The sequence below is a fragment of the Cinclus cinclus genome, chromosome 5, assembly GCF_963662255.1.
Source record: "Cinclus cinclus chromosome 5, bCinCin1.1, whole genome shotgun sequence".
Taxonomy (NCBI): Eukaryota; Metazoa; Chordata; class Aves; order Passeriformes; family Cinclidae; genus Cinclus; species Cinclus cinclus.
In genome coordinates this window covers 5,931,520-5,943,479 of record NC_085050.1, presented here as the reverse complement: position 1 = coordinate 5,943,479, position 11,960 = coordinate 5,931,520, and the positions used below count along the sequence as shown (strand labels likewise).

Below are 11,960 nucleotides of genomic sequence, written 5' to 3'. Positions count from 1 at the left end.
GCCCTGCTTTAACTATGGAAGCAAAGGAAGGTGAGCACAGTGGGAGCAGGTTTGTGCGCCCACAGAACGTGCGCTCTGTGGCTGGCAGTTGTCACTGCTGTACCCTCTGTGAACAGGGCACAGACAGGGACGGGCTGTGTGCTCCGCTCCGTGCGTCACGCTGAGGGACGAGGCCCATCGTGACTCAGCCCTGAGCTGTGCCACCCTGGCCATCCTGTGATACCCATGACCACAAGGATACTAAAAGGAGAGAAGGGGAAGGTCTGACAGGCGGTTATGTGACTAGGGACACTCAGGTTTAGGTTTCTTCTTGGAAGCACTCCGTAATGCAGTGACCGCCAAGGGAGCAGCTACATAACCAGCAGTGAGAAGATAAACATGGCTTAGGGGCAAAATGAGAAAAAAAATGGTGTAAATGACTGCAAATGCCTTTGGTTTTGATGGCCTTCATCTATTTACTGCCCAAATGGATTTGGTTCACGGATTCAAGCTGGAAGAGGAAAGGGATTTTAAAGAGGCAGAATTTAATGGCTGAGACTGCAATTTTGGGCCAAGGTCCTCCTCTCATGAGAAGCGCCACCAAATGTTTAACAGAGGATCCCACTGAAGATAGACCCTGCTGGAGGAATTGGTGCTACTGCCACTCACTGGGATGCTTGGGAGAAACATTGTCAAGCGAAAATCCCTCTGCTGCCTTTCAACTTTTAGAGTTAGAGAAACTAAGATGAAATATGGAGAAAGTCATTAAGGCATGCCCTAGCATTAGCAGCAGTAATTCACAAGCTCTAGCTGAGGATATCAGGGCGGTTTGCCAGCACCACGACAAGGCAGTGGAATGATGGTACCCACACTGGAAAGTCAGGAACTTCTGAGTTCAACTGACTCACCTAAAGTCCTTCTGCAAAGAAAATCAAACTGCAGTGATACTTGGGGCATGGGATGTAATGGAGGAGGCAGCACCGCTGTCACAGATACGGTGCTGAACCGGGACTCAGCACATCTTCTCCAGGACTTTCTCCACAACCTCTGCTTTCTCCACGTGGAGAAAACCTTGCAGTGTCTGCTGTGGGGCAGCCTGACCACAGCAGCAAGAGGAAATGAGTCATCAGGCAGAGCATGTCTTGCATCATGGACCTACACAAGGTCAATAGAAGCTCCTTCTCCTCACCCCACATAGTGCTGATGGCTGCTAGGTTGACATACTGTGGGAGGAGGATGAGAAGGTGGAGGTGGAGGAGGGTAAGGAATCAAAATCCCTTTCACTGCTATGAATTCAAGCATCTCACAGCTTTGCATACCACTGATTCTCAGTAGAACTCAACTCCTAAAGGGTTTTAGATGTCTTGAAAAGCCAGGTGCCTAAATAACAGAGATACTTTATAAACTTACAAAGAATCTTATGAAGTCCCTTCCACCCCAAAATTTTCCTACTGCCCTGAAAAATGCAGTTTATTCCCAGCTGTGCCACAGCTCTGACTGTGAGCTGCACCTCCCTCCCTCACATCCTGTCTGTCCACTCTGTAGAGACCCCTGGCCCTGATTTCCCCCAGGCTGAGGCGAGGGGAGTTGAGGGGTTTTGGGGCGCCAGCAGAAGGCAGCCCAGATCTGGCAGCAGTTACGCACGCATGCGGGCTCTCTCATTATCCCTATGGAAAACAGCGCAGACTGCTGCTGAGGAATAATTCTTCCTAGCGGGTCCGAGGCAGTGTCGGAACAGCAACTGGAGGATTCCGCGAGGGACGGGAGGGAGGTGTGAGAAGTGCCGGAGGTCCCCCAGTTTCCCATTCCTCCGGGGTGCCAGCTGTGCCTCCGGGCACATTTAGTCAGGCACCCCATGCCTCGCCGATGAGGGTCTTGATGCGGAAAACCAGTGATAAGGGAGGACAAGCGGGATGAAGTGGGTTGAGAACCCAAAGCAAATCACGTATTTCCCTGGGGAAGCAAGGCAGGGCGCTGAGGGGGAAGCGCACACGGTGGGTCGCGGCGAGTCTCCGGGGGGCAGGATTTCTCTTCCATCGCATGGAAGAGCGAGATTAAAGAAGAAAGTGGGAGTGGGGTGGGAGGGGAGGGAAGGGGGGGTGGGGGGGGATGAACAAAGGAGATTGGCAGCACAGCTGTTTTGGGAAGAAAAAAAAAAAAAAAAAAAAAAAAAAGGGCCAGCCTTCCTGTTTCTTTAAAGCCGCTCATCTGCGCGGCGGCCGGCTGCCGGCGGCGGGAGGCAGGCTGCGGGGAGCTGCGCGGAGCTGGGGCCGGGCGCACGGCTCGGAGCACGGACGGACGGAGCCGGCGCTCCGCTGCCCGCCGCGGCAGGGCGGGCGCAGATGGGCGGCAGCGGGGCAGCGGCAGCGGCGGCAGAATCGGGAGCGGCGCAGCGGCGGAGCGGCCGCGGCTGATCTTCACCGCGCAGCGCCCCGCGCCATGCGGAGCGCGCCGCTGGCCGAGGGCGAGCCCTGGCCGCGCCTCTGCCCCGCCGAGCTCGGGGGGCTGCGGCGGCTGCGGCGCAAGCACGGCGGCTGTAAAAGTTTCCGCGTGGAGCTCAAAGTGCTGAGCGGGCGGCGGACCGCGCTCCGCGCTCCCCCCGCGCCGCCCCCCGCCGCCGCCGCCGCCGCCCCGCCGCCCGCCTGGGAGCCGCGCAGCGCCGCGCTCGGCCCCGCCGCCGCCAGCGCCTTCCCCGCCGCCCCGCCGCCGCCGCCCGCCGCTTCCCCGCGCCCGCGGCCGGGCGAGGCGTCCGGCGTCTCGCCGGAGATCAAAGCGCTGCAGCAGACGCGGCGGCTGCTGGCCAACGCCCGGGAGAGGACCCGCGTCCACACCATCAGCGCCGCCTTCGAGGCGCTGCGCAAGCAGGTACCTGCCGCCGCCCGGGCACGGCCGGCCGCTCCGCCCGCCGCCCGGGGGGCACCGGGCAGCGCTTCGCCAGCCCGGCCCGTGCTCTGCCCGGCGGGACCCCGCGGGGGGCTGGAGGGTGCGCAGGGACCCCCGCGCCTGGGGCCGGGGGAGGTGAAGGGCAGGAGCCGAGTGGCCGCCTGACAGGAGGGGAAGTCCGTTCAAAATGCCTGGAAGTACCAACCCTAGAACTGTGCTAACACTCAAGATAAATAAATAAGGGGGTTTTATTTGCTTGCAGTTAGAAAGTTTTGGACTTTTTTTTTTTTTTTCCCCTCCCGAAGGGAGAGTGGTATAGAGAGTGAAAAATAAAACAAACCCGAGGAATCCCTCCGGGTGAGAACAGAGTGTGTAGAGAGGCACTTGGTCAAGCTGGGAGCTGGGGTGATGCTCCTGTACCAAGAGCACGTGTGCCTGCCAGCTGTCCAGATCCCGAAGGGTTCACTGGGAATTTGGGCAGCGCTGTGCTCCTCTTGACTTTGGCACAGGGTGCCTGATCCCTTACATCCCTTGGGGTTCTTACAGCACTCTGTGAACATTTCTATATGCCCCGTGTGTTAGGGATAGCCAAGCTGATCTGTGGTCCTCTGCCAGTTAGATTCCCATGATTTTTACTGTGGAGTGTGTTTGAAGTGTGTCTGGTGCTGGGCTTTCTTGCTGAGAGGACTTGAAAATCCTCATAGTTTTCTGTAAAGGATAATAGATGTGTTCACACTGACAGGGTGGCGCTTTTGAAAGGTAAATGAAAGGTTTTGATCAAAATCCTTGCATCGCCTCCCCAGGGTGAGGAGAGATCCAGAGAAGCCACAAGGCTGTTGTATCTTCTGCACAAGGGGAAGTCAGTGCCCTGGCCCCTGTACTCAGCCCTCTCTGCATGTAGGCACCACGTACAGCATAGTGATAGACAAAGATGTGCTGTCACATTGTGCAAGCCCAGCTGTGCTGGCTTTTCTGCCTTTCTGTTAAATGATGATGGGACTATTCCAGGTGTGCGGGAAGGAGGAGATGCACAGGGCTCAGAGGGCTGTAAGCTGCAGATGAGTCTGACTGTGAGAGGTGCTAAGCAACACCTCTCACAGGATGGTCCTTCCAGCCTGGTGGGAGCAGCATGTTCTGCTTGCTGCAGAGCTCACACACACAGGCTTTTCCCTACCATCTTCTGGACACTACTGATCTGAGCCATTCCCCAAGTGTGCTTGCTTTAGGACTCCATCCTCTCTCCTGCTTTGAGGAAATGTGCTTGTTCCTATCTTCAGCATGCTGCCTGCAGCCCTTCTCAATGACTGGAGTGTCCTGGGTAGCACCCTAAGAATTAATTCTTTCCTGTCATCTACTTCTGCAAGCAGATTTCAGGGGCTGGGACTAGGGCTGTATGTCAGGAGAGAATCGCTGGTGAGCAACTAAACTGGAGCATTTTTGATCACTATGCAGTGGTGGGATCTGACTGCTTCTGTTATCCAGTAATCCAATGCGTGCTGGGTGCTGTCCCCCGGTGCTGAGAGGCCACCCCTTGTAGATGCAAACTCCAGACTTGATACATTTTGTTTCTCTAAGGTGCTTCTGTATTTGGGTTGTTCGTGACTGCGTGTAACACGCCTGGAAGTGTCAGTCTAATTCTCCATGGACAGACATCTACACCACCAAAACCGCAAAGGGAAGTAGCAGTGATTTCCAAAATCACTGGCAATCTTGTTCTAGGCTGAGCCTCAAGCAGAAGTCAGGCAGGCAACAAATTAAAGCCGCACTCTTTTGGGAAATGGGCAACTCCTGAAAAGCCTCAGATTCCTGGCCTTGGCCCTACCTCTATAAATCACTTCAGCCATGGACTCAGCTGGGAGCCCAAAGAGCCTGGAGAACAAGTTGCAGTCCTCTCTTCCCATGAAAGCCGGTCTCTAGGGTCAGCACGGGAACGTACTGACAGAGCTGTGTTCAGTTTGCAGAGAGAAAGAAATCATTCTCTGGGAAATGTTTGCCACGAGGTTTTCCTAGCAATTTGCTGAGGGGTGGGCTGGCTGTCCCGACCATCATTGGATGACATTTGTATTCATTTCTTGTTGGGCTGCCAGCGGCGTGCCTGGTGCCGTACGTGACATCAGGTGACAGTCAGCTTCATTGCACACACGCGCGGCGCTGCCTTGTCACTCACATCGCTCTCAGCGGTGACAGCGGAGGGGTTTCTGGGGTGCAGATCAGCTCAAGAGGCAGTAGGTTGCTTTCTGTCCCACCTTGGCCAGTGGGTGGGAAGCAGGGGTATGGAGATGCCCTGGTGGAGGTACGTGCAGTAGGGGGGCTTTCTCTTGCCTTGGGTCAGCGCTGTCTTCCCACGTGCCAGGGCATACAAAGGGCCTTCAGCCCCTTGTGGGAGGCAATCCCTGTGTGCTGTCTGCTGCAGGCCTCCCTTTTCTTCTCGTTCCTTGGTTAGTCCTCCGTCCCCTCCTTGTCATCACATATCAGGCTCTTAAGCAGCTGGGAGGCTTTTTCTGAGGCCCTGAAACTGATACGTCCCCACAGACAGTCAGGCAAGGAGCAGGGGACTGTGCCGTGCTTGCACACAGCCGACCCTGGCCCCACGCCCCTTTGGGTAGGGGTCAGGTGCTGGATGTGGAGCTGCTGGAAGCAGGAGCCTTGCCCAGCCACTGTACCCAACACCCACACAGGTGTCATCCCTGTCCCTACCCTGTTTGGATGTGAGAGGCTGGAGATACCCATCCTCACTGGCACACGTGAGATAAAACCCCATTGCTTGCAGGATGAGACCCACCACAGCCACGCTGTAGGGAGCCCATCCATGAGGAGGAGGAGTAGGAAAGGGAAGTCACGCCTCTCTGCAGGACACTCTCCCTGTCTCAGCAGCCCACCCGAGGGCAAGCGACTGGCACGCAGCACACCGGACAGATGGGCTGACGGCGGCGTCCCTGCGCTCCACAGCTGTGTACATATGGCACACACGTTTTGGTTTGTGTCGACTAACTCTCCAGATGGCAGGAAGGGGTGTGGGTTTTTTTTTTTCTCCCAATTCTTGGTGGAGGAAGAGCCAAACACAGTTGTTTCACACAAGGAGAGGCTAACCCAGCCATGTCCCTGAGGACTGAGCTGTCCCCAGCTTGCCTTCTCAGAGGTGGGAGGTAGGCAGGCAGCTGCCAGCTCTGGGGAGCTGCCTGCTGTTGGGAGAGACGTGTCATTGCCATTGTGTTCACTTATTGGTGTCACAGCCACCAGGAACATGGATTTCTCTCCCTCTCTGTATTGAGCCTTTGCCATACGGCCATAGCACTGAAGTGGGACTGAAGAGCAGATGCTCCTGAGAAACGGCTCCTTCCTCCTGGTCTTGGTGCTTGTGGTCTTCAGCTATGAGGTCTGGAAGAGATTTCTCCCCCTTAGTCCTCCAAGTATCATTTGTCCAAGTGATCCTTCCACTGACAGACTCCTGAGGCAAACAGTGTAGTTATCCTTGGAGAGCACTGTCCTGCTCTGAAACACTTTGAGGTGGTGAGATACTTCTGCTCTACTTAGCTGTCCCTCTGCTGCTGCCTTTCTGTTGTGTCTCCTGGGGGCTGCTCCTGTCCCTGTGCCTGGGCAGCTCCTATCTGGAGCCCTGATCTCCTGCCCTCAAATGCCCTGGCAGGTGCTGGTCAGTGAGTTCTTTCACTGCCCCGGCTGCTGCAGGACCCTCCACGTGTGACATGGTGGGTTGTCACTTCCATCCTTCTCATGTTCCTCTCCTTGCCATGGTGGGTGGGAAGGACCCAGTGAACCCAAACATCTCTGATGCAGACAAGAGGCATAGCACTGAGTTCACTAGGACCTGAGGTCATCTTGTCCTCCATGTGAAGACTCCTACCAGTCCTTTTGCTGGTGGATGTTCAAATTCATGAAATCGTGCAAATGTCTGGAGGAGACAAGATGTGACAACAACATTGCCTATCTTCAAAGCAACTGTTCTCCATGCAACACAATTCTGTCTCCTTTTTTTTTTTTTGTCTGCAAATTGCTATTGGCAGCAAGAGACTCATCCTCCAGCAAATCCCAGCTGTGAAACTGAACCACTGCAGTGTTTATTACAGTGTGGCTTTAGCCACCAGATTTTCTGCTGGAGGCCTTGGCCAGAAGGGAATTGTGCTCTTCACCATAAGACTGCATGGACAACCGAGCAAATCCATATGTTGTACTCCTGGGAGCTGGATCGAGCTCCTCAGCTGTGCTGACAGACCCTAAGGTGGCAGCAAACTCTCCCTCGATGGATGGAGACAACCACAGCAGCCTTCCTGATCTGGAGCCTGCCTGGGCTTGCACATCTGGTTTCTCTCTGGAGCACTGCTGTCCAGCTCCTCCTGAAGAAAGTGATGCATTGAGCCACAGTGAGCTGGAGTCTGTGCCGGGAGCAAATGTGTCCCCAGGCATTTATCTTCCCTTGAAGTGTATTGGTGTTTTTCTAAATCTTTTCACCACCGCGTTGCCAGGACATTCTCTGCCTCGGCAGCTGACAGCCTCGCTCTCTGCACTGATGTGGGTTCTGGAGATACTTTAGGGTTTTATAGGGCTTTTTGGCTGCTGGAATGGAGGTTTTCCCCACACACACACAAGCTGCTGTGGCTTGTTAAATCAGTGCAGAAAAGACCCTGCGCACTCCCGTTGGGAGCATGGTGGGACATCAGGAGCAGAAGCCTCAAGGCTACAGGAGGAGGTTTTGTGGCTGTGAGGACAAACTGTCTGCAGGGGTTTGAAGGGACAAACCAGGCAGTAAATGGAGGCAGGACCTGTGGCTTGAGCAGTGCCTTAGCCACAAGCCAGCAGAGGCTGAGGCTGTTCTGTGGATATGTCACTCCCTGCTTGCCCTCTTTGTGTGTAAAATCCCAAGGGTGGCTGTGGTTTGTCACCTCCGCAGGCAGGACCCTGCATGTCACCAGTGTTGCTGACGTGTCCTTTCTGTGTGGTGGGGAGGCTGAGAGCTGTCCTCAGTCACCTGCTGACATGTCCCTGCCCTATTCCCAGTGATTCATCCTTCTGTTGATCCCACCAGCAGGAAACCTTAAGATGCCTTAAAACCCAGCTCCTGAAGACAAACCATCCATTGAGCTCTCTGAGGGTGAAGGCTGGGCAGAAAGGTTTGGCTGTTGGAGAGATGCAGCTGGACTTCAGGAGAGCAGGAGCATCTTCCAGGCACTGTGCAGTGCCATCACAGCCAGTTGTCATTGAACAGCCCAGCATTAACCAGGGCATCTTCATGGCTGCTGCCAGTTCCAAGTGATGCTAATGGATATTTAGAGCACAGAGTGGGGCAGCCCTGTGGTTTAACAGCTAAAGAAGATGACAAAATACTGGTCTGAAACAAGACAGGAGGAAAGAAAATAAGGGAGAAACCAAACAAAAAGACAAAAATCCTGAAAACAATAACTGTGTGTCACCAAGAACAGGGGTTTTTTGCTCCCTTGGCTGCTGTCTAGCTGATTTTATCCTTTGCTACAAATCCTGCTCCTGTTGGGAGGTATTGCTCTGCCTACTGCAGCCACCCTGAGTTAACCTCTGTGTTTTCTTATGGCTCCCACTGAAATTGGAGAAAAAAGTCTGCTTTTCTCCATCAAGCTTTGAATGCAGCCTCTGCTCGATGCCTTAATCCACTGTCAAATTCCTTTCTGGGCCGCAGTGGGGAGGTGAGACACTTTTCAGTACCTTGCAGCAGAGCTCCCCAGACTCTTTGTTCCCAGCCTGCATCTCTCATCATGGTCTATGCCATGTGTATTCCCCAAGTGATACATCCCGTCCTGGTCCTGGTTTGCACTGTTCCCTGTGCCATGAAAGGATGCAAGCAGAGCTATGTATGTGCTGTGGGAGGTTGTGCTCCTCTGCAGCTGCCACGGGCTCATGACAGCTCCTGGGGCTCAGCAGCGATAGCAAGGGAGGGGAAAACCCTGTGGTGTCCAGCAGTGGCTGGTGACTGAAGAATCACCAAGGCCAAGCTGGGGTAATGCCATTATCTCCAGTGGAGCTTGCTCTCCTATTTACCAAGGGTTTTGGATCCATTGGACCTCAGAGGTACAGATAGCCACTATTAAACTACCACCCAAAAAAGTGTTTCCCCACTATAGTGCTGGAAGGTAGCTCCTTTCAGAGGAGATTTTCTGTGCCCAGTAGCCCAGGGATTTCTCCTGTGATAATCCCAATAATTGTCTAATTATTTTGGGAAGTGGTTCAAAGAGCCAGCAATAAAGTAAGAGTTTTGCTGCAGCCCAGTGATGTGATATTTTTCAGGCATGATACTGAGGGGGTATGTTGTGTGCCCTGAGGATGTGCAGGAGGCTTTGGGGGTGCAGCACATCTGTGGGAGGTACGGGAGGACTGTCCAAAACAGACTGGAGCCAGGCCTGGGGCAGCATTAACCAGACTGCCATTTGGAAGAGATTCCCGGGGTGAACTCACCCAGCACCACACCTAGGTTTTGTTTGGAGGAAGCCAATTCTTTCGCTCCAAGGAGTGAACTCATGTTTTTGTAATGTGAGCGATGGGGGAGCCAGGAGCTGGGAGGGAACCAGGAGCTGGGTTGTTTGACAGCGTGGACCCACCCAAGAGGCAAAGGCACCTCGGTCAGGACTGGGGCTCCTCTTGGCCTGAGCAGTGCTGCTTTTGTTCTTGTTGGCATTTTTCAGCTGGGTTTGGGCCTGGGCTGGACACTTTGCTCCCTGTGGTGAGGCAGGGGTGAGGCTTTCTTTCAAATTGTTGGGATTGCACTGCTAGCACAGGGCTGCCCCTTTTCTGATGCTGCATTCTGGTGGCAGAGAAGCAAAAGTCTCTCAGACTCAGGGCATGGAATAGCTGCCCATCGTTGACTGGAATCGAGCTCTGTGGAACATCTGACACTGTGACACCCCAGATGGTCAGGGGAGGTGATTCTTCCCCTATACTCTGCTCTGGTGAGGCTCCACCTGCAGTACTGCATCCAGCTCTGGGATCCTCAGAACAGGAAAGATGTGGATCTGTTGGAGCAAACACAGAGGAGGCCACCGAGCTGGTCAAGCAAATGGCTGAGAAAGCTGGGATTGTTCAGCCTGGAGAAGAGAAGGTTCTGGGAGATTTTTTCAGCCCCCTCACCCCTTCCCCTTAAAGGAGGACTATAAGAAAAAGGAGGACAAACTGTTTAGTACACCCTGTTGTCCATGGACAAAGCATAATGATTTTAAACTAAAAGAGGGTAAATTTAGACTAGATATAAGGAAGAAAGTTTTTGCAATGAGGCTTGTGAAGCCCTGGAACAGGTTGCCCAGAGAGGTGATACATATCCCATCCCTAGAAACATTCAAGGTCAGGCCAGACAGGTCTCTGAGCAACCTGATCTAGTTAAAATGTCCCTGTACACTGCAGGGGGTTGGGCTAGATGACCTTTAAGGCTCCTTTTCAACTCAAACTGTTCTGTGATTTTATGGGGCCCTTTTCCAGAAGCAGCCCTCTCAGAGCCATGCCATGTATCCACACGGTGAGATCTGGTCTTGCTGACCTTGAGTTCAAACCCAAGGGTGCTGCCCCAAAGGTCCAGCTCGGTGTAGTGAGCACCAGTGGCACAGGGGAGCCGTCGGTGTATCCTGGTTGCTGCTCTGCCGTGGGTATTTGGGAATCAAGTCTGAAGGGTTCTGGCAAGACTGTGAAAGGATGTCCCAGGAACACTTGCAGGCTTTTCCATCATACAGCTGTGTAAATTATCATTGTCCCACCTGGAATATTAGAAGGACTCGGGGCCTGCAGCTGTTGAGAGTAAGGTAGGGAAGCCAAGTCACCTTGCTGGTGAACCTGAACATACCAAGCAAATCATCACGAGTCCTGCAAGAAGCAAAAGGACCTATATGTGTTCACTTTACCCCCAGAACTGGGTGGAAAGGGAAAAAGGCTGGCACCAAAACCTTCCCAAAAACACTCTACAACATAACACATCTTGAAAACAGGCAATGATCTTCTGGGCAAGGCCATCAGCTTAAGAATCTTACTCATAGAGTCACAGAATGATTTGGGCTAGAAGGGATCTTAAATATCATCTAGTTCCAACCCCACTGCCATGGGCAGGGACACCTTCCACTAGCCCAGGTTACTCAAGTCACATCCAACTTGGCCTTGGCATGGGGCATCCTTCCAGGGATGAGGCATCCACACATCCACAGTAGCTCTACAGATGCCAGCCTGGCATTAATTTGAGATCATGAATGAGGGGCTTCCCCTGTGCTCAGGCCAACAAGCAAGGGACACTGTCAGTCCTGCTGCCCCACCCTGCCACTGTTCCCCAAGGTGTCTTAGCCCCAGGAAGTGTCTGACTCATCCTGGGTTAGAAAGGGACATACAAAAGCCAGAACTATTAAGTACTGGACATTTATATGAACCTCTGGAAATACTTTTGGCAGGAAGCGCAGCACAAACAATGAGACAGCGCCACTGGGCTGCATGTTGGGATGCAGGGGAGAGGCAGCCAAATGTTTTCCTGGGGAGGGGGGCAAGGAGAGGGGCCCTGATGTGTTTTAACTCCCAGCATAAAAATAAACCAGATGAATTATCAGACAAGTAGATTCAGCAGCTTACTACGGCATGTTGAGGAGCTAGGTGTCAGGGGCTTGGCTTGTGCTGCATCACAAACACTGCCTTAGAGGTGTCCCATCTTCCCTGCTGTGCCCTGGGGGCCCAATTCTGCCCTGTATGACCTTCATGTGGAGGGGAACTGTGCACTTTTTTGTTGCTAAATCACATTTTGAGCACAGTAACAGAGACATCTGGACCCCCAGCACTCAACACACTTCTTTACCCCAGAATTTTCATTCGGTGTAAAAACAGACTTGGTTTTATAGATGTTATCTGTACAGGTCCAGAGGGTGTTGATGGAAGCAGTATCTTATTGATAAGGACAGAGCTACACAGACAGAAGCTCAATTATGTGAACTGGCTTAATGCTCTCAAAGTGCATGGGGTGCTCCTGGTTGTTCCCTTCAGACCCATCACAGTGAACCTATCCTGTACCCTCATATGGCAGGGTGATAGTTGTACCCTTTCACTCATCTCTAGTTGTTCCCCAGCCTCATCCTGCAGCCTCCTCTTCTTTGCCACAT

At 53.4% G+C, this 11,960-nt stretch overlaps 1 protein-coding gene across 1 annotated transcript in view; it reads left to right on the top strand.

The window, feature by feature from the left end:
- The first annotated feature begins 2,418 nt into the window (after nt 1-2,418).
- The window catches only part of ATOH8 (atonal bHLH transcription factor 8), a 69,274-nt gene continuing 59,732 nt past the window's right edge, over nt 2,419-11,960 (top strand). Inside the window, exon 1 of the mRNA XM_062493232.1 lies at nt 2,419-2,844. Within this exon, the coding sequence (XP_062349216.1) occupies nt 2,419-2,844 (426 nt within the window). The remainder of the gene's footprint in view (nt 2,845-11,960) is intronic.